This window comes from Triturus cristatus, chromosome 5_1 (genome assembly GCF_964204655.1).
Source record: "Triturus cristatus chromosome 5_1, aTriCri1.1, whole genome shotgun sequence".
Taxonomy (NCBI): domain Eukaryota; kingdom Metazoa; phylum Chordata; class Amphibia; order Caudata; family Salamandridae; genus Triturus; species Triturus cristatus.
In genome coordinates this window covers 769,750,996-769,774,062 of record NC_140587.1, presented here as the reverse complement: position 1 = coordinate 769,774,062, position 23,067 = coordinate 769,750,996, and the positions used below count along the sequence as shown (strand labels likewise).

The 23,067-nt window shown below is 41.4% G+C and overlaps 1 protein-coding gene across 1 annotated transcript in view; it reads left to right on the top strand.

Moving 5' to 3' along the window:
* Window positions 1-23,067, top strand: part of LAMA3 (laminin subunit alpha 3) — an 881,606-nt gene that overhangs the window by 650,032 nt on the left and 208,507 nt on the right. Inside the window, exon 42 of the mRNA XM_085605753.1 lies at window positions 17,051-17,152. Within this exon, the coding sequence (XP_085461879.1) occupies window positions 17,051-17,152 (102 nt within the window). The remainder of the gene's footprint in view (window positions 1-17,050; window positions 17,153-23,067) is intronic.

Sequence of the window (23,067 nt, the reverse complement as noted above, 5' to 3'; positions counted from 1 at the left end):
TCTTGGTGTACCACCGCAACATATCCAGCCACACACCACATAATTATTTAACCAGTCACACGCCCTCCAATGGGCCAATCAGGTGAAAGGTCGGTCCCAGATGGATTCTGGGAGATGCAGTGTGTGCAAATCTGATTCCCACAATATCGTTGCTGTAAATTAATGGCATCTCATCCTGAATGGACCCCCAGTATGTTGCCGTCCTTAATCAATCCAAGCGTGGCTCCATGAGACCCAGCAAATGTCGGGCCCCCTGGCCCCCTTACAATCCTCAGGGTGGTGCTGCTCAACACGGCAAGGCGGCCGCGAATATCTTCATCAACAGTTTGCCTTTTGCAAAATAGAGCGCACTCGAGCCAGCGCCGGCTTGTGGAAAGCCTTTAATTCAGGAAGGACAGCATACAAAACTGCGTGTTAGTAAGGCCAAGTTGCTAGTGTCATCACGACGCGTTTCGGGCGGAACGCCCTTCTTCTTGGTGTACCACCGCAACATATCCAGCCACACACCACATCATTATTTAACCAGTCACACGCCCTCAAATGGGCCAATCAGGTGAAAGGTCGGTCCCAGATGGATTCTGGGAGATGCAGTGTGTGCAAATCTGATTCCCACAATATCGTTGCTGTAAATTAATGGCATCTCATCCTGTATTGACCCCCAGTATGTTGCCGTCCTTAGTTTTGTATGCTGTCCTTCCTGAATTAAAGGCTTTCCACAAGCCGGCGCTGGCTCGAGTGCGCTCTATTTTGCAAAAGGCAAACTGTTGATGAAGATATTCGCGGCCGCCTTGCCGTGTTGAGCAGCACCACCCTGAGGATTGTAAGGGGGCCAGGGGGCCCGACATTTGCTGGGTCTCATGGAGCCACGCTTGGATTGATTAAGGACGGCAACATACTGGGGGTCCATACAGGATGAGATGCCATTAATTTACAGCAACGATATTGTGGGAATCAGATTTGCACACACTGCATCTCCCAGAATCCATCTGGGACCGACCTTTCACCTGATTGGCCCATTGGAGGGCGTGTGACTGGTTAAATAATGATGTGGTGTGTGGCTGGATATGTTGCGGTGGTACACCAAGAAGAAGGGCGTTCCGCCCGAAACGCGTCGTGATGACACTAGCAACTTGGCCTTACTAACACTCAGTTTTGTATGCTGTCCTTCCTGAATTAAAGGCTTTCCACAAGCCGGCGCTGGCTCGAGTGCGCTCTATTTTGCAAAAGGCAAACTGTTGATGAATATATAGATATATATATATATATATATATATATATATATATATATATATATATATATATTCACTTAAAAAACCATAGGTTTCACACATGTTATAGTTAGCTGGACATTTCACTCGTAAAAAACCATTGAAATCCCCCCGTTATAGTTAGTTCAGATAATTATATCTCGCGCGACCGCAATCCACTGCTGATGACGTCACATATTACATCACTGATGACATGGTCAGTGACATCACTCATGACATCACTGATGACATCATCCCTGTGATAGAGTGGCGGTCGCGCGAGTTATAGTTATCTGAACTAACTATAACGGGGGAATTTCAATGGTTTTTTACGAGTGAAATGTCCAGCTAACTATAACATGTGTGAAACCTATGGTTTTTTAAGTGAATTTGCAAGGTTTTTTAAATGCTATTTCCTAACTATAACGTGTGTGAAACCTATGGTTTTTTAAGTGAATTTGTAAGGTTTTTTAAATGCTAATTTATGTATGTATTATTATATTTTTTATATATTTATTTTACAATAAACTACCCATGTATATAGTTATAGATTGACTGTATCCTGTAATATGGAATGGCTCAGCTCTTTTTTTTTTAATTTGGATAAAGTTGAACAGCATAGTTAATATCTTCCATAAACTTATAAACATTTTTTTTCTTTTTTTTTTAGGGTTTTTCGCCGTGCGCGCACCGTCTCCGTGTGCGCATGCGTGCGTGCTCCGTGTGCGCATGCGTGCATGCTCCGTGCGTGCTCCGTGTGCGCATGCGTGCGTGCTCCGTGCGTGCTCCGTGTGCGCATGCGTGCATGCTCCGTGCGCGCACGGTGCACGCACGGCAAGTCACGTGATTACGAAACAACACTTTTCTTTGGTTCATAGTAGTTTCAGTTCCAGAATCTTCAAACACCACACCCACTTTCCTCATTATTTCTTCTTATTTCCTGGGAGAAGGAGCTGAACAGCTTTTCCACCACGTGAGAATGGCAGAACAGCAATCTTCTACAGAGAGTGAAGAGGAGACCTTTGTGCCACCAAGCCAGAGGAAACAAAAAGACTCATTCATATGGAAGTTCTTTACTTTTCCAGAGGGGCAGAAGAAGGTTAATGCCCCAAAAGTCACATGCACTGTTTGTGGAGTTGTCCTATCTAGAGGAGATCCAAAAAAAAAATACTCCTTTAGTATTTATTCTATGATGAGGCAATTCCAAAAAGTGCAACCTGTGGCTTATGCTCGTGAATCTACAAGAGCCACAAGAGACAACCCTCCAGGAGCTCAGCCGAGCACATCATCTGCGGCCGCAGATTCACCTGCTTCAAGACCTCTGGATATCCACCCTCTGTTCCAGAAGGTTCATATACTGTGCAATGTGTGCAATGTTGTTCTCTGTTATGGTGAGAGCAGCATCAACTTAATAGAGAACAAAATACAGCAGCACACATGCTCCACCCCATAATTTTTCCCATTTTTTTTTTGTTCCTGTTGAACAGTTTTTCAATCCCGTTTTTTTTTTGCTGCTCTAAAAAAATCAAAAAAATACAAAATTCTTAAAAAAAAGACAAAAAAACAGTTCTTTTCAGAACTCACCAACATCTAAACACTTAAACTTGATTTTTTTTTCTATTTTTTTTTATGATTTTTTGCCGCCGTGCGCGCACCCCGCGAATTTTTGAAAAAAAAAAAAATGTTTTTTTCACCCTTCGGGGTCCTTCAGGGACCTCCTGACAAAGGCTAGGGGGTCAGGAACTCTCTACCCTGCCTCCTTTTCACGTTCTCCACCTTTGTTTTTCACTGCCACACACAAAATGGCGTCCGACACTTCCTGATTTCGACCGATTCGAATGTTGACTGAAATCCAACCACCAATCAGAATTACGCTCGCGCACGGCATGGTGTGCGCACGGTGCGCGCCTATAGATATTTATGTACTTTTAACTGCAATTTTCTGAGAAACTACTGAACAGATTGACACCATATATGCAAAAGGCACATCCCTGACCTGAGGACTACCTCTTTGCCAAATTTCAAGTAATTCTGTTCAGCCGTTCGGGCTGTACCTTCGACTAAAGGTCCTATAGGAAAATGCATGGGGAAAACGCGTTTTGGGACCCCCCTTTTTTCTCAGCCCCCGCTTGATGAATCACCCCGAGACTTTCAGGGTAGGAGCTGAGCGGAGCGCCCCATTAGTTTTGAACATTTAACGAAGATAAGTCAACCGGCGCCAAAGTTATTCAAAATAGAATTTTCAGATTTCCTATGGGAACTCGGTCCTAACTATAACTATCTACTGGCGACCGCCAGTAGATAATACATATATATATATATATATATATATATATATATATATATATATATATATATATATATATATTCCAGCTCAGGCTTGGTTTCCGTCTCGTGGGAAGCACTCGAACAGCGTCGCAGGGCTCCAAGCATCAGCCCTGTATCATAGGTATGAGAACGCCTGGCAGCCGAGTCAGTTACAGTCCTGTTGCCACATACGCCCGACGCGTTTCGAAAATCTTTCTTCTTCAGGGGCTGGTGGCATAGGAAGCACTTGTGTTCATTCTACAACTCCTTTTGTACACGTAGTGACGTGCCCAGGATGGGCGGCTCTGAATGAGACTCCGCTGTGCCTTATGGGAGTCGTAGTCTGACCGGACATTGTGGCGTCCTAATTACAGGTGCAAACAGTAACCTGTTCAAAGCTCGGAATGAGCCTCAGCTGTCATCTGTTCTCTCAATCCAACGACGTTGTCCCACATCGAGGGGCTCGCAGGATGCTTTCCCTCGTGGCCCCCAGGTCCTCGGGGTGGTGCTTTCCCGGCGGCACGGACGCCGCCAACAGGACTGTAACTGACTCGGCTGCCAGGCGTTCTCATACCTATGATACAGGGCTGATGCTTGGAGCCCTGCGACGCTGTTCGAGTGCTTCCCACGAGACGGAAACCAAGCCTGAGCTGGAATATATATATATATATATATATATATATATATATATATGTCCAAAACTGCTGTGCTTAGCGGCTCACCAGTCCCACGATGTTGGTGCCGATTCAGCGGTTACAGCAACCGAAATATGTACCAAGGATTGCTTCAAGCGCCCTTCCACCGAAGGTGATAAAGCAGAGGACCAGGAGAATGTACAAAGTTTTATTGTACACAAAAAGCAAGACGACGCGTTTCGGCGTTAAGCCTTTTTCGAGTGAAATAAAATTGGCAAATTCCCTAAGAAATAGGCACCAGTGTTTTCAAAATAAAGAAAAACATAGAAGACATACTGCAATCACGTACGGAGCTTCGGTCTTTCAATCAGTAACGAGACTAAGTGTCAACGATAAATCCAATTCATTTCACTGGTCTCCAATACTTATTTGTGTAAACATAGCAATAAAAAATAACATGAAATTAAGATAACACAAAATTGAAAAAATGGATCATGCTGAATTGCACTTTTCAAACAATATACATTTTGTCCGTGCCTCAGTGTATACAATAAAGTTATTAGTTATGTTTGCGAACGCTCCGTTAATATGCATTAATCTGGACATTTTCCATTTATAAAGGCATAGATGCTGGGAATAGGCAACAGTAATAATCATCAATGACCATATACGATTTGCGTTAGGAATTAAATATTGGACATTACTTCGCCATAGTTACTGATAAAATACCATATATGCGAATATTGCCCTGTCAGCATGGATTCTATCTTCAATTACGCCAACAAAGGTCATACATTCTTTAAAATTCACAACGCAACATATAACAATCATAAACGTCAAGACAATGTATTGTGGGTAATGTACCCTTACTTGTCTATATACTGATTGCTCAGATCCCTACAAAAATAGTAGTAAAGTGAAGGGTAATGTACCCTGTCGCTGCAAACCATGTAAACAGCCATCTCCACCATATTATCACCTATACATATTTCATATTAGCCTACTGGTCCTCTTGAATATCCTAGGGGATAGCCACTACAAACTTGTGTGCCTAAAGTGTAATAAGTGATATCTAAACTGTAAAAGTGCTGATGGTGCTCATAAATGGAACTGGACAGGCTATATAATTGCCATTATCGCTAATGACAATTCCCCATATGCAAAAGGGATTTCGAAGAAAAGATTTTTTCTTTTATGTTAAGAGATTTATAGTCATAAATGTTTCCATGCGATGATCTACAAGGAAAACTGGGGTATAAGCCCTGTACTAATTCCAATTAAAATCAGTGATACAGTGCAATTAATATTGATATGAAGAACGAGATACTGCTGCTACATCAAATTCAACCTATGTGGGTGGCCAATTCTTCCCCACTGTTTAGACCATTTGGGGTTTTTGTGTTTAAGTCAATAATATATCTGGATTCCTTTATTCTCAAATTGCGCTCCCGATCTCCACCCCGAACATGTGGCAAAATTCGGTCAATACCAAAAAAACGCAATAGTTTGTTATCACTATTGTGTTTGTGTGCAAAGTGTCGGGCTTCTGGGTAATTCCCACCTCGATTAGTTATTGCCCGTAGATGCTGAAAAATACGTGTTTTCAGTGGTAACTTAGTGCTACCAATATAGTAATAACCGCACGGGCATTCCAAAGCGTAGATGGTATAGTCACTGTTGCAATTAATAATTTTCGTGATTTTCTTGGTTACCCCAGTTATTGTTTAGTACTTTGTACGATTCACCCCATTTTTGCACGCCTTACATGATCCACACGTGGTGAATCCATTGGGAGGATTTAGCCAATTGAGGCCCATTGCTTCCTGAGGATAGCTATGGACCAGAGAATCTCTGAGGGATTTAGCTCTCCTGTATGTTATTTTGGGACTTTGGCCAACATGTTTGCCAATTATGGGGTCTGCTGTAAGTAAACCCCAATGTGCCTTCATACGTTTTCTCAAATCAGATGCCCCTTTGCTAAAAGTAGTTATCATTCTTGGTATTTTATCATTCTTTTTTGGGGGATCTAATTCTTGTTTGGATAGGTCCTTGAAAAGGAGTTCCCTCTGTGTTAAGCCTTTGAGTTTGTTTTTGGCATTTTGCAGAGTTTTAGTACCATAGCCTCTGAGTCCTCAATAAGAGGAACAGGATGATTACTTGACCCATGTAGGATGGTATTACCTGCTGTCTCCTTTCTATGGAGACGTGTTGTTATTTTGCTGTCCACTATCTGTATGCAAATATCCAAAAATTCACAGTAGTTTTTGCTAAGTTTGTATGTAAATTTGAGATTAAGATCATTTGTTTCCAATTTGTGTATGAATTGAATGGCTTGTTCAACGGGACCATCCCAAATTAGAAACAAATCGTCAATATATCTTACCCAAATGAGTATATGATCAGTATATTGTTCGTTATCTTCAGCCCAAACAATTTGCTCCTCCCACCAGCCTAGGAACAAGTTCGCTAGGCTCGGGGCAAAGCAAGTGCTCATCGCCGTGCCTGAGCATTGACAATAAACATTTTTCTCAAATAGGAAGATATTTTCTTCTAAGCAATAAAGCATCATGATTTCTAGCATTGCATTGTGTTCCCACATAGTAATGTGTCTGCTTTTAAGAAAGTACATGCACGCTTCTACACCTTTTTTTGCTCAATACATGTATATAGGGAACATATATCAAGTGCGATCATTGTAAAATTGTCCTCCCATTGCACATCGTAAATTCTTTAAAAAAAATCTGTACTGTCCTTGCAATAAGACCTCAAATTGACAACATATTTGGAAAGATAAAAATCCAGAAATATTGAAGCATTTTCCAATAATCCCCCATTGGAGGAAACTATTGGACGCCCTGGTGGATTGGTGGCGTCCTTGTGGATTTTTGGGAGGAGATACAAACAAGGGATACGTGGGTTGTCGGTTTTAAGAAACCTGTACTCTTCTTCATCCAAGAGACCACACAGATGCCAGTTAATCAGTAGCTCATGATAACGTTTGATAGATGTTTTGTATCTATCCCAGTTAATCTCTTCATAGCAGGTATGATCGGAAAGTTTACGTACTGCCTCATCTCTATACTGTTTTTGATCCATAATTACAATGTTGCCCCCCTTGTTGGAGGGCTTGATAATGACGGTAGGGTCTTTTTCCAATGCTTGTAGGGCTTCCCGTTGGTCTTTGGACAGATTTTCATACTGACTATTTGATTTCTTGGAACGCAATCGCTTGAGACCGTGTATTACAGCTGAGTTGTAGGCTTCGATATTGTCATGTGGGACATTAGGGTTGTATTTTGATTTTATTTTCAGTCCGCTATGATAGGTTTGGTTTGATTCCACATCAAAATATTCCAGCATTTGTGTTACATTTCTTTCTTGTTGTTGACTGTTTCCCATCGCTAAATCATAAAGGTCACACATAATTCCAATGTCTGCCACTTGGAATTCAGCAGGAGATATGCTTTTGCCAGACGCATTAGAGTTTTGTGATCCTATAGCCATCTTATACATTTTCATTAGCTTGAGTTTACGAATAAAGAGAAATAAGTCAATTCTTGTATCCATGTAATCAAGGATTTTGCTTGGACAAAAGTATAAACCTAGAAGCAGTACTGATTCTTCAATCAGTGATAGTGAGAGAGAAGATAAATTGATGATGGAAATCACATCATCATTCGTCTCAGAATCATTGGTAACAGACTGTGTTCTTCCTCCCCTTCGTTTCACTCGTCTGTGTCTTTTCTTGTTCCTCTTCCTTTTCCTCTTTTGGGACCCTTGCCTCTTGCTCCCCGACCTCTTCCTATTTGTTTGCCCGGTTGGATTTGATCTTTCTTGTGTTTGAGAATTTGGAATTCGTGCAGGAAGGTTAAGGGGCGTAAGCCTAAAGGGGCGGTTGTATTAAGTGCGTCTGAGTCCGAACTTAGATCAGAGCTCGATCCAGTGGAAATTTCTCGCTCTTTCTGCTGAGTTAAGTTTGATCTCTAATTTCTTTGTGCCCAATCAGAGCGTTTGGCATATGTAAGAGTGCGTCCTTCCGCGTTTATCTCTTAAGAATTTGCGTTGTTTCTTTACTTTGATAGTATCTTCGTATTCCGTGAGTTTTGTGGGTAAAGACTTTAAGAATTCAATCACAATTTTATCTGTTTTCACTTTATCCAAATCGGCTCTTAATAATGATAATTCTTTTCTTGTTGTTTCCAAATCAATCTGTGCGTATTTGATAAGAATCTCCAGCATTCCTTTGCATGTTTTTTTCATATATTCAGCCCATTCAAAAAGTAAATCTGGGTTTGGATTTTCATAAGTCGGAACGATGGAAATCCTTAAACCTCTTGGCACACGGCCGACTTCTACGTAGTTAGTTAAAGATGTAATCTCCCACCACTTATTGATCTCACGTTTGGACAGTTTCTCAAGTTGAAATAACTTTTGTTTCAATGAGGGCTCAATTGTAGATTCTCCTACACCCCTTAGCTGTATCGGGGAAATTGCGTCCAGATCTTCGTCAAATAATGATATAGCGACAGCCTTTCTCTAGTTCTCCCAATCCGAAATTTATACAAAACTTTTTCTCCAGACGCTCACAATAATTTTATGCAACTGCGGCCATTACATCTGTTCCAAAGGGCAAAATCAATATGAGGAATGCGGAATAAGCAGAGCTTTCAGCAGGGAAACAGGGATGGATGCGGAAACAGCGTTCTCCGACTTACGAACCCAACCACTCCCACCTCCCGTACCCTGCTTTTCGCTCGCTTACCGCCAAATCGTGTATGCTCTGATTCAATCCGAATATATATACACACATACATACATACCAATAACATAAAATCTGACAAAAATATTGAGGTAAAAAAACGATGAAAAAATATAGAATGCAAAAATATTGACTTCCTATACTTAAACAGATAAGTACAAAAATATATTTTTTAAATATCGATGTTAAAAATATAGTTGTACAAAATATCGATTTATATATATATATATATATATATAATAAAATAATAAATATTAAATATAGTAAATAATAAAATAATTTAAAAAATAAAGTAGATTTATTATGCATTTTAACAAATATAACAAAAAAACTTAATGTAAAAATATTTAAACACATATACATAATAATCAATATATACATATATGCATATTTATTTCAAAACAATACATACACAATTAATTTTAATTTATTTTATAATTTAAAAATTATATACAAATATACGCACATATATACCTACTGAACGGCTGCAGCGGCGAGGGAGCACCGGCCAACACTGTTTGGAGGCATCACGTGATGTATTAGAAGTCCCGTCACTGTATTGGGCTCTAAAGGTGGACTCCAGCGCCCAGAATGCAGTGCAGCAGCAGGAATAGCGCGAGGTGCCTTGCAGTTTGTGAGGCATAGGAGGAGCTAGTGATCACGTGATGGGGTGTGATCACTTTTAAAACAACTGAGAAACAGTCTCCCTGGAACATCGAGGATACTGGAATGGGCACTGAGGAAAGCCAATCTATGGCTGAAACGCGTCTGCCTAGCGTTTCAGGGACCCGTGTATTGCCAGCGCTTTTACAAAATTAAAGCCTACTTTTGATCCCCCGGAGCTGTGTCACACTCTTTTCTTTTTAGGAGAGAGACTGTTTGCGACATATATGAATATATATATAGTGAACCTATGTATACATAGTAATATTAGTACTTCCTCTCACCTTCCCTCTCCAGCAACAAAGCAAGATAGCCTTTAACATCTCTATAGTCTTTCTTCAAAGACGTCTTACTGATAAATCAGCCTGTGTGGAATTACTTCCTCTCTGTCTTTACTCTGAAGCTAGACACTCACAGTCAAGCATAGGAGTCCAGCGAGAGAAGTTCATCGAGTGGACCAAAGGTAGAGGATGAAACACCTCCTGTTGGAAAATTGAGGGTTACGATCACCCTGACCATTAATAGGATGATGCCCATGATTACATATTATAGCTTTCTAATATGAAAATGAAATACCAGTATTTGTAAAGCGCACAGCTACCTCTGAAGTGGTGTCCCGGCGCTGGGGGCCCTCGGGAAGATTAAACGAGCTATTGCCCAGAGTCACATGGTGCTGGGCTAACCTGCCGCTGGCACCGGGGTTCGAACCGTGAATGAACCCCGTAGTCCGGAGTCAGGCACCCAGGCCGCTGCGCCACACCTCTTCCACACAGAGATGTTAGACACTGATCTGTTCTGAAGCCAATTACTCACTCACTACCATCAGACACAATGTGTTTAAATGTATTGCAAAGACTATGAAGGCAAATGCCAGCTTTAAAATTACTTATTTGACAGACAACGTCACTGCTATTGGTGCGGCAATGAAACAAAAGTCATAGTTCCGATACATCTACACCTAAAGTGCACCGTTATTGCACCCAAAGATAAGAAAAGGAAAACTGTGAAAAATGGAGAAAGCAGGGATAAAATGAAGCTGCAAAGTTGAGATAAACAGATAGCAAGAGTAGAATAGTGCAAGAAAGTGGAATAAAGGAGAGTCAGCCGTGGAAACAACAAACCCTGCATTTGAACGCACTGGCAGAACATGCACTCATTTGTTTAATAAACTAAGCTCCGCCTTCTGAGTCCCTTGCTGCAAAGCCATGCTTTTCTGCACCCCTGTGCCATTCTGCAATGTGAAATTTTGTTTTATATTGCTTTAGTTCAGAAAAACAATGACATACTTTAATAATAAATCAAGCACTGTTTATGAAACATTTTCACTTAATCCTACTAAAGCCTACTTCCCTACTTCTTTTTCTTCTCTGAGGCCTCTTGGCCCCATCCCAATCTCAGGTCTCTAAAAGTTCCTGTAATTCAGACTATGGGCTCTGTTAGTCACTATTGCCAAATTAGCAAAGCAAATATCTGCCTAGATTACACTCTACAGGCAGATCAGTTGTTACTGCTTTCTCCTGTAGGCAACAGCCTCCACCAGATCAAGGGACTATCTGTCAAAGGATATGTATTCTGATCCGTTTGAATACTCCAGGCTCTGGAGTATTGCCCCTCAGGTACTATTTGGTTTTCACCATCTTTCCTCTAGCAATGTGTGGCTAGCTGCAGTCTTCTTCAGGGCAGTTACAAGACCTGAGTTAAATAAGCTGTCTGGGTGCATCTTTTGGTATTGGCGAGAAACGGTCTAGGATTTGCAGATTTAATTCTCCCAGAGAAACTACCACCACACTTTCACTGGGGCACTAGTTACTTTGAAGGCCACACTAGCCAGTAGAATGTATGTGACTGGCCCAGGGCAAGTCTTGTCCCTTTTCCTGTGATGGGCTAATGACAATTCCAGATTTCCCCTTGTGCCTTTGGAAGACGATTCCTTCCTTCTCCTGCAGAACTCCTCCTGTCTGGGAATGCATGGCTGTCCCAAGCAGGAAACACTAGACATGACCCCCATTCTGGAAAAAATCTCCTGTTCTGTCAGGGCCATTTATTTTGCTTTACAGAAAAAAACTTCCACTGACTGAAAAACTAAAACGTTTGCAGTGCCAGGGCCAAGACCCATGTCACCTGCCCACCAAAGTGCTCTGCCTCAAGTTTAATTACCACTAGGACAGATTCACAGAAAGCAATGAGATTCCCTCCAGACAAGCAGGCAGTGCTTAATTTGAGCCCGTGGTTTCTGGTACTCCCCGGCACTTAATTGTCAGCACCATCACTTAATTGTCGACACCGGCACTTATGACAGCTGCCACGTGGTGGCGCTCTTTGTATAATTTAGAGATAAGCAGAACAGCAATTGTTTATTAATTCAGTATCAATTAAAAAAATTAATATCTGCTACCCTGGCCTTTTTTCATAGCTTTGGGTCCCTGGAATATTCTGAATTGTAACACTTGTAGCAGTGTGCTGATTAGTAGTTATGAAGGTTCTGTCATTGGCATCGCTGGCAGTAGCAATGGGTGGTGCAAGCAGCAGAGGTCTCCTGACTAGAGCCCTGGCACTTATGTTTTTTAACAAGTCATACACTGCAAGCAGGGACGTCACAACAGAGCGGACTGTCCCCTACCAGGTTAGCAGTGACTTTGGCCTCCAGTAACCTGGTGAACTAGTGAGACCTGTGCCACGGTCACAAAAAACATATTACTGTTTCTAATTTACATATACCTTTGAATTGTAACAGATAAATTATTATAGGGATAGCCTGTGCTAACTTATTGCAAGTCGAACCTGCAATTGGGGAATTATTTACAGATTTATCAATAATTTTTGCAATTATCTATGTGTTATAAACAGTTACAGCAATGGATCACAGTAATTGCCAGTGATTGTTGAAGATTTCCAACTTGTAGTTTGAAGTGATTTTATCATCAGGAAGTATAGGGTGTGTTTGCAGCTGGTGATCCAGCCAGACAGAAGGAGTGATGTTCACAGTTATCAGTGTTGATAGAGGACCGAAGGGATGAGGGAAACAGAACCAGCCATCTGTCGATCTGGAAACAGCACACTGCAGGCTACAGTAGCACCTATCAAAGAACCAGGGTCATTGCTGAAAACACTTTGAATTCACCCAAATGGCATTATTTTCCTACTTTTGCAGTATGGAATTATGCAAATTTTGACCCATCTATATTACATAAAGGTTTATTCACTAGGCTAACCATGAGAAAATAGATTATGGAACTATCACTGAACATATATGGAACCATTATTTGGGTTATAAATCAATTTACATGTGTCATACCGATTTTACCAAACAACTCTTTCAAAAAAAAAAATGAGCGAGTGGAGTGGATTTTTAATTGTTTTATGCTTTTAAAATTAAAAATGGAGCTGATTCGCCTTTTAAAAAGTGGATAAACTACTTTATCTAGATAAGATTATGCCCTGGTGCATATATGGAATACTCCATTCCAAACTGCACAAGCAGAAAAATGGTGCAAATGGATTTGCCGCGTATTTTGCACTTGTGCTACAAGTCTGTAACGTGGCTCCTGATAAGAGACGGCGCGTTATGTGGCAACAGGTGTTAAACTAAGATTTCCTCACCCGTTGACGAAAAGCATCTTGAAATAATGCAGTGGAAGAAGCTATGTTTATGACAGCACGTCTCGTTGATGTATTGTAATGTGCTGCTGCTCATCTCCACAAGCGGCAGACATGTTTGAACACTCCTCTGTCTAGAAATGCAAGCCCAATCAGCCAGGAAAAAATGTGCTGAACCAATGCCAGACTATCTCTCTTGAACCTGACCAACATAAATAAATCCCATAAGAAAAACGAAGCAACAAACTACCATTAGCAACCGAAATGTGATTATAAATTGGGCTTCCGATATTATGGTATTTATTTTTTAGGCTTTTCGTCTGTATTTATCAATTGATTACTTTGTCAGTATTTACCCATATTTAGTTTGCGTTTTGTAAAAAGTGAAGAGGAAATTAATATATGCCTTATTTAATATTTAGTCGATAAATGAACGCTCGTAATTGGATGCCCGTCGGCTATTAGCATTGTAAGCAGCCATAAGTGATGCAAAAATATAGCAATCTGTAAATAGTAAGCGCTTCAACACCTCGCCAGGGGTTGTGAGCGCTATATAAATATAGTTGCAATACGGTACAATTGTAATATAAACACATGTACACATCTGCAGATACTTTTAGAATATCTGATCCACTTTTAACTCCCTATGCTGTCCACCTGATTGGCCTGCCCTTCACGATTGACAGAATAAAGAGTACCTCAAAAGAAGACCTACCCTCTGTACTTTCAGGCTTTATACAAACAGGAAAACAGGTTTTCAATCTGCCTTTTTGTGTACAAATAAAAACCGGGAATCTAATCTAACCCCTTCAGGATTTATGATGTACTCATTGCTAGACGGGGCTTTATTTAAGAAATAAAGTGGTTCATTAATATTGATAACAATATTTAGAGAGGTAAAGAGACTGACAAAAGCAAAAGCTGTTAATCCTGGTTGGTCCAGAGATGATTATTTTGGTTATTAAAAACTCATATCTGTCCGCGCACACACTTACTACTGTAGCAGTGCCAGTAATACCAGCGTGGAGTACCCGTCGGGATTTCTTTCTTCGGTAATCTGCCCCATCTGGAAAATTACCAGTCCGCCATTCCTCAACATGATTTGTTCCAGTACTTAGTTGCTCCACACTGATGTATGTCCCAATTCAGTAGACTTTTAATCTATGTCTACATTTAGGGTCCGATTTAATTCTTGCCGGTAAGGATAGCTCATCGCAACGGCGACGGAGTGTGCTTACCGTCAATAATGCGGTCCGCCCGCCAAATTTATATGTAGCCGGCCATTAGGATTTATCATGGTGGAGGCTGCTCCATCTCTGCTGTGATTAATCACCTTTGACAGCCCTGAGGAGTAAGGGCCGTCGTAGGGTGACTTGTCGTTCCGCCCATCGAATTTAGATGGGCGGAATTACAGGTCAGTTTTCACTGAATGTGGTGGTAAGGACAGTGAACATTGCTAAAGGCTTCCCTCGCCCAGGGAGCAGACTCCCATGGCAAGAGTACCATTTTATTTTTTATTTTCAAAAAGAAAATCTAATTTCAGGATTTTCTTTTTGTATAAAGCTATTTAAGTATAGCAAGAGAGAACACATAAGCAGTAAAACGCCTCACCACACAACTTTCTGCATGGAACTCTTACCACACAATTCCCTGCATGGAACTCTCCAACAGTCATGTGTTGCCATTAATCCACCCCAGAATCAAGAAGGGTCTTACAAACTGCCTTTTACAGACCCTACTGTGACTCTCTTTGGCTCCCCGGTGTCTTGTATAGCTTTACAAAATTATCAATATTAATAGTATTGGTAGCCCATGAAAACCTCCACTGTTATCCCAACCAAAATAATAAATACCGACTCATGGAGAAAACTACTACTTTGTCACGAGTGACACCTTCAGGCATTCTTGGCTTTTTACACATTCCATTCTGGGGCTTGGGGTTGCACTTTCAACATTGCAAACATGAGCTCAAAAAAACCCTTGTGCAAAGTGCTGTTGGATACAGTGGTGGCTCATCCGCTAGGTCAGAAGAGCGTAGCCCCACTGCCCTCTGAGCAGTTAAAAATGGAAAAATAAAATAATAACGCAATGTTATTTTTATTTTATTTTTCTGTAACTGCTCAGTTCTAGGTGCAGGCGGGTCGGAGATTGGCTGTGCAGAGCATGGGGAGGAGTGGTGAGCACTTTCTAAGTGCGCGTGACGGTTTGGCCAGCCCCCTGGGGCGTTTGCACTTTGCATGTTCTCCACCGGGCTGTAATGCACAGCCTGGGTGGAGAACATGCACAGGCTCATAGTCCCTATCTGAGTGCTGAACCACAGCACTCAGACCAATCACGACGCTGCTGTCATGGTGACAGCAGCGTTGTGATTGGCTGAGGGGTGCCTGTGTGCTTTCTTGCTTCGGACGGGGAATCAGAAGAGATGAGGAGAGGTGGCGTTGCGGCAACCATACCCAGGTATGTGTGTTTTTTTTTTAATGATGCTTTATTGTAATACAGGCGGGGCAGAATGTTTACTTCTAAATCTATTTGAGTCTTCTGGGCTGGATTAAAAAAGCAACTCAAGAGGAGGGACTGGAGGCTTTTTTAGAGGTCCAGCATACATGCCCCAACATAGTAGATACAAAAAAGTATGCAGTTCCTGGCTGGTACGGGGGGCAAGAGGGCTAGGTGGTCATAAGTGCTCACGGGTTACAGGGGAAGCGGGGAATTCCTCATGTTGGAATTAAGGGCCTTACATCATAGGGCATGCTCCTCGTCAGGTCAGCACTGCAATACCTGACAGGCTCCCTATGAGGGACTCTTTGGCGGAGATCTTTTATTCCAGTTAGCGTTTGGTGCCATGGGGGTGAGGGGCCTATATGTGTAGATGCAAGGAGTGAAGGTGAATGAACCAAGGGAAGTTTAAAACAGAAATTGAAAGTACCAGAGAATTTTTTTAATCAATTGGGCTTCCAACCTGATTAAACGAGGTGGCGCACTTCTGAAGTGATGTTTCAGGGTTGGCGCGCTATCAAGTGATCAACATGTTTCTCGCCTATTAGTCCTTAGATCTAGCGGTGATTCGTTGGGACCAGTATAAACAAATCTATCTACACAACAGGTGGTTGTCTGGTGAAGTGTCCCTGATAAACCAACCTAGAAAACCTACAGTGTGGCACCTGTAAATGGAAGACCAACCTAATGAGCTAAAAACAAATATTAGAGAACAAATTCAATAATACAGTCCAATACAAAGCACACGTGTCCCCATAAAACAGACATGCTCAAAGCACACAGTGGTGTGAATTAAAAACAATTGTAGGCAAAGTGAGAGCCCCGTGAGTGTCACACGCTGTGGTGATATACAGGCTCTTAAACGTGTATGGTGAAACACCTACCAAGGTAGCAGAAAGGATTAACTCACCCAGTTCGGGTCGGTAATTTACAGCAAAGACTCCCGGCAGGATTTACACTTGGAAATCCCTAGTGTCCTGGGCGGAGTCACAAAGGAAGAATATATCAGGACCCACTGCATAAAGATACTTCAGAAACAAAATGAGAGAGATGAAGTTAAAGACATAGCAAGTGCCTCTTTTGCATGAGACCAGAAGATCAAGGAAAAGCGAGGTGCAAATCACAGCATTTACTCACGTTTGCTCAATCGCAACTGGATTAAAAAAGCTGTGATTGAAAAACAAATTACAGATATGATCAGCAACAGGCACCATGGGAAATTAATTTGTTTAAAACCGTACTAAAGGTAGAATATAATTAGGAATTCATTCAGAAATGCGACATGTGCTCATTTTATTATATATCTTCAATGACTTTAACAGAAGCACTGCTCTATCTTCTGACAGGTGTCCTCATACGGTGGATACCTAACATACCAGGTAAAGTCCTTTGGATTGCCAGATGAAGGCATGGTTCTCCTCGATAAACGGCCTGATGTACAGCTAACGGTAAGTGTATTACTGTTGCCATTACGAAGCGCCAAGTTGGCTGTGCTGTTGAGTAGTCCAGGGCAGTGTTGGCATATTTTGACTAAGCTTGAGTAGGACTGGAACTGTGCCCAGGATGTGGTTAGGGAGCTTTTTCACTAGAACCAAAACGAACCAACACCTGATCCTCTGTCTGCTGTGCCAGGCTGCATTCTGAGCCTTGGACACCTGATTGCAATGGATTTCAGCAAGGCATAAGTGAAAATTGATAAATCAGACATAAATGTGATAACTTTCATGAATCATTTTTATACTTGGACTAAAGTACCCCAGGCACACATTATAGGGATGTTGCAAGTCACCAAGGAGTTTCATGATTGTATAGAGGAGTTAGGCCAAAGGATGAGTTCCTTTATGAGGTCATGGTACTACAAGGTGGTTTGCAATATCATTTTAATGTAGGGCAGAGGGATTTTTATTCCTTATAATACAGTACCCTCATCTGTCCCATAGACTGCCCAAATCCTTAGTGTCTTGCTGATTCATGTTAATTGCATGTACAAAGCATATAAGCAGAATCTGTACTATGAAATTAAACACACCAAAAAGAAGTTAGTAATTTTTGCCAGAGGTGTTAGAATAAAATTCATGTCAGTCAGATTCAAAGAAATGCTGTATTGAAACATGCAGAGTTTCTGTCTTTCTCGTAATGACTTATAGTCTGGAAAATAATTGAACACATTGTCATAAACATCTCTTTTCTTGTGGAAATTTTCATTTGAGAAAGAACATATCAGAAGAAGGGAAATGCATTTCCTGTTTTTGTTGTTTAAACTACAGCTGTAATTATTGTCCATTACCTGCCTATCACCCTTGCTGCTGCTCTGACAGCAAGCATTGTGACTTCAGAACTCAACTGTAATATCTTATTACAGTTGAGGGAATACATCATTTCGTCATTACAGGTTACTAGATGCATCACAAGTCACCTGTATTAACGATATTAAAGAGAGGCTTTTACACAGTGGTTGCAGGCTCTCATGTATTATAGCATTAATAATTGTTGGAAGTAACCAAATACGAGTCAGTGGGATAGAAACGTTTCCGTCCTATACAACCACTCCATTAAAATCAGGTCTGAAGTCAATGCACCTATATACAATTTTCTACTCCTATCTAGCATAGATTGTAAATCAGAACATCGATAACAAAAATATTCTTTGACAAATGCTGTGCCCTAAATATTGTTTACAAAAATATTTCTCTGTTGGCTGTAGATTTTTTGTTATGAACTTCAATGGGGAACAGGAAACTCGAAACAAATCCCCAGAATATGCTCCTGACTGGCTGACTGGGAGTTTTAATTTTGAAGGTCTCAAACATTCAATTTGGATATTCGTTTTACCTGAGCACCCTCCTGTTTCCCTCAGTTACCTGTAGTGTGTGCTTATTTTGGTATTTGGGAATGGACTCTGCAGTAGCATTGGAGAGAATGTAACATAGCAGCAGATCTCTGATGCTGCACCCTCCTCACAATGGCACTAGGCAAAGGATTAAGGTACAAAACTAATGCTGCTTCTATTTACTTAAAGACAAGTAGCTATACTGTGCTGTGAGAATGGGACAGCCATGTCTGAGAGAGAGAGACAAAGCCCAGCTGATGGAGGCCTTCATTGAGGGATGATCTAATGAAAGAGCCTGCCCTGGAACCACACAAATCTTAGATAGCCCTGACTGGACCAAAACAAAGGACCATGATCATTATCAGGATGCCCGATGCATGCAGAGGAACTTCACAGAATGGAATCTGTCTAGTCAGTCTTTCCCTACACTTAGGCTCCAGAATTGTGCCCCTTGAACACCTGTTGCATGGTCTAGTAGTGCACTCCTTGCCCAGTGAACTAATGGTGTCTACTGGTCTAGCCTGAAAAAGCCAGTTGTCTCTGCATACACTTTGGCTGTTATATTCATGTTTACCTAAGCATGGGAGGAACGCTTTTGCTTCCCTATTTCACACAAGGTCGTTGACCAAGGTGTTCATATGGTCCTACTCACACTGAACTCAAATCGATTTCAGCTATCACCCTACGCCCCCCCCCCCTCCTAAGCTACAGTGGCGACTGCTTGTTTTTGAAAGTGGTGAGGCAATCAGGCGGATTTATCGACCCACTTTCAGGCACTGTAGGAATGCCCTGAGGCACAACCCCAAACCTCTTAGTCTTGGTCCGTTATAATCAGTGTTAATAACGGGCAAAGATTGAGAGCTCTGGAGTTGAGGCTAAAGGAAGTACGAGTTAAAAAAAAATCAAACAATAATACATTTTTAAAAGCATACTTACCGACTCCTATCCGATCCCAGCCGCAGTATATGGCAAAAAGGCAGCTAGGAGTCTCAGAGCCAACTTCCCTAACCAATCCAGACACTGCTCTAATGCTGTTAACCTGCATGAGAGAAGCGCCATGATTGGTTGGAGCTAGCTCAGCGCTCCTACAGCCGCTGGAGGCCTGTGCCTGCTCTCCAGCCAGCTATTTAAGACAGCTCGGGTTGGAGAGCTTTAGAGTGTGCATGCCAGGCTGGCTGTCGCAAGAGAGCGACCAAAGTGACATGTGCACTTTAAACTTTAAGTGCACACTGCTCCTCCTCCCCTGCTGGTAGTCATCTGGGCCCCGCCCCAACACTTGGCTCGGGCTGGCCAGCTACACTGAACAATAAAATGGTAATGGTAATAAAATAATTTTATTACAATTTTATTTTTCTTGTTTGCTGTACTGGCAGGAAGGTGGACAACACTCCTCCGATCTAATGGAGGAATCGCTGCTGCTAAGCTAAACCAGTGTTTCATTCTCATTCCTTCTTGTAACTTGTGGAGTGCCTTAGGCTCAGAGCCTCCTCTGGGTTGAACAGAAAGATGAATAGTGATTGGCAAGCAGTTTCACCAGTGTATGTAGTTGATTGTTGAATAAGTGTCTTTTTGATTGCTCTTCAAAAAGATGGAGGTCATGGGCTTTGGTGGTCTTTCATCCATCTGGATTTCTGCTCTATGGCCCCTTCTGTGGGTACTCTACTCACTCTGTTGTCTACAGTCAAGAACCCGGGATTCAATATTGACTTCTCCCTCTCTTTTGAACTGCAAGTAGGATCTGTCACATATTCTTACATATATGCTTTAGATATTTTGAAAAAGAGTCTCCTAGTATTCCTCAAGACAGGAAAATATTGGTGGGCTATGCCACTGTCTCATCTACACTGGATTAAAGGAATGTTCTTTTCGAACTAATAGACTGGACCGTAAAGATCATCTAGGGATTATATAGTGGATTATGATTTTTCATAGTTGGCCTGTAAAAAGTATAGTGCTTTATCTCACAGCAGAAGAGTGACGCCATTGTGCACAATGAGACTACATGCACTGCTTCCAAGTAACAGCGTGTTGCTCGGATTAGGGAAAAATAGGTGCGATGTTTCTCACGCAGTCTAATGAGTAGTCGACCAACATTTGAGCATGAAGGAAGAAAATGTGTATCATTATCTCTACAAAACAGTTGGGATGCAAACCATGTTCAGCCTCGTAAATGAGCAACATTCCTGCATTTCAAGATCAGTGGAGACTTGACATGGCTTCTACATCAGTGACCCCAATTAAGTTTGTTCACTGTGTATAAAGGCAATGGATGTGTAAATGCAACCCTTTAATTACTAAACTGGTTTCTTCTTCATAGTTCTAGAGGAGTAGAGAATTAGCTTTAACATAAAACATGTCAGGTCTGATACTAGTGGCATAGAAATGATACACAGGGAGCACTAAATTAGAAAAGAAAGATATGCATAGGATCTGTAACTCATGGGGTAAACAGTAATTAGAAAACTGATTCTTTCCACATAAGATAATCATAGTGGCATTACGTGAGTATGAGCAGGGCTGTAGCAGTACATTTAAGCCCATGATCCAAAACGTGTGATGAGGACATCTTTTATAGAACATGCAAGGATGTCACCCAGTCAGAAAGATTTGTCACACTTATATCTGTTAAAACAAATGTTCTATCAATTGGAAGGCAAGATAGTCAAATGTCAGAAATGTCAAATGAAGAAAAGCTGGGAAGGGATAGGGGAAGTTAGATAATATTTGTTATCATAATATAAATGATGGTCTTCGTGACAATTAGAGAAAAAATTATTTTGTGTCAGTAATCCTGAAGGGTCAGTTTTCATTGGAATAACATGTGTCAAGGAATATTAATATGATTCTGATCCAGCGTGAGTCCGGGGAAAAAGAGAGAAGGAGGCAAATTTACAACTATCCCTTCCTGCGTCGCAGACCCGACGTCACACTAGCTCATTCACACACGTAGTCATTGGTGGGGCCATTAACACCAACACTCACACGTCTCCTACTCACGAGTCTGCACACAGGAGGGATGATAAGATCAAGTGCTGGACATGTGGGGGGTACCTTATTACCTATAGGGAAGAAACGTTATTTTACAGAATATACATTAGCATTACCCCCTATAGAATCCTAACCTTAAACATCAAGGCACTCCACCACTTGGTCGACGGACCAATTAGTTGGACTGGTTGATGGTGATTTAGAACCAGCTAAAACACATTTAAGACTCAGAATTCTCTACTCTCTTCATTGAAAAACCACAAACTCGTAATTTCTGTTAATCAAATATTTGTTTATCTAAATATCGTTTGCAATTAATATTGGCATTTCAGTCGATGAAAATTAGAAATTTTTGATCAATCAGCACAAATCGCATGACATTTATATTTACCTATTCTTGCTATCTGGATTTTTCCTAATTTATTTGGCTCTGCATAACCAAATTTTAGCCGTCAAATTGTCCAAATAAAGCAGGCCAAAGCTCAAAGTCCAAGAGTTCTTTGCTCAGCACATTACAGTCCCAAAGATCTCCAAAGGACCAGAAATTGTGCAAGCATCTGTCATCGCCTGAGGGGTAGATAGGGGTTTGCAGTCATCAAGTAAGAAGGCAGCATAGATGTCGGGAAAAATGGGGAATGGAATGCCCCTCCCTATTCTACTACCCTTTTTATAATACATTTCAGGATAACATGAAACATTCTTAGGAAAAGAAGGAAAATGATTGGCTGATTGGAAACGTCCGATGTTCACGTTATTGAGGTTCACATGGATTTTGCTGGTTCACTTCCTCTGTCCGTGTTGCCCTTATGCAACAATGTTAAAGGTTTGCTTGGATGTCCCAATTGTTCATTTAGACCAGATTTTACTGACTGAAGTTTGGCAGTCCTCCATGTTCCTATCCTTGACCAGGAACACTGTGACTTGGGGTCGCCTGGAGGTCTACGGAGCCATCCGAGTCTGCGCAGTAGACATCGCGCTCACAAGACGGTGGCCACCTCCGAACTCCATTTTGAACGCCATATTTTGGTAGGCCCCAATGCCAACTTAAGTGAAACAAACACAAAAGAATAATTGATACAAAGAAATGAAGATTCTAATGTTAAACCCTCAATAATCCCTTTATGTATTAGTATTTTCCTAGCTTATAGCGACATTTAAAGCCATAATACTCACACTTACGGTCCAAAGCGGTAACGCAAACATCACAGAAGCAACATATATCATGCGATATCCTATTACCACATGTACTACTATTAATATGCTTTTTTTTCTTTTTTTTTTTTCATATCCACAAGAACCCACAAGGCAGGGTGCACTCACAGGTTGGCGTCTTTGAGATTCAGGAAGAGACCAGCACAACAGGCGCCAGCATTTACCTGACGCGTTTCGAGTTAACACTCTTCCTCATAGGTTTCACTGCTTATGGACTTCCAGTCCCAGTATGCATCAGGATTTTACTCACCTGAGTTTGATTATTGGTATGGAAATAAAGAAAGGGAGATCGCTGGAAACACCATTTTTGATGGCAGTCATTTGTAAGCAGTG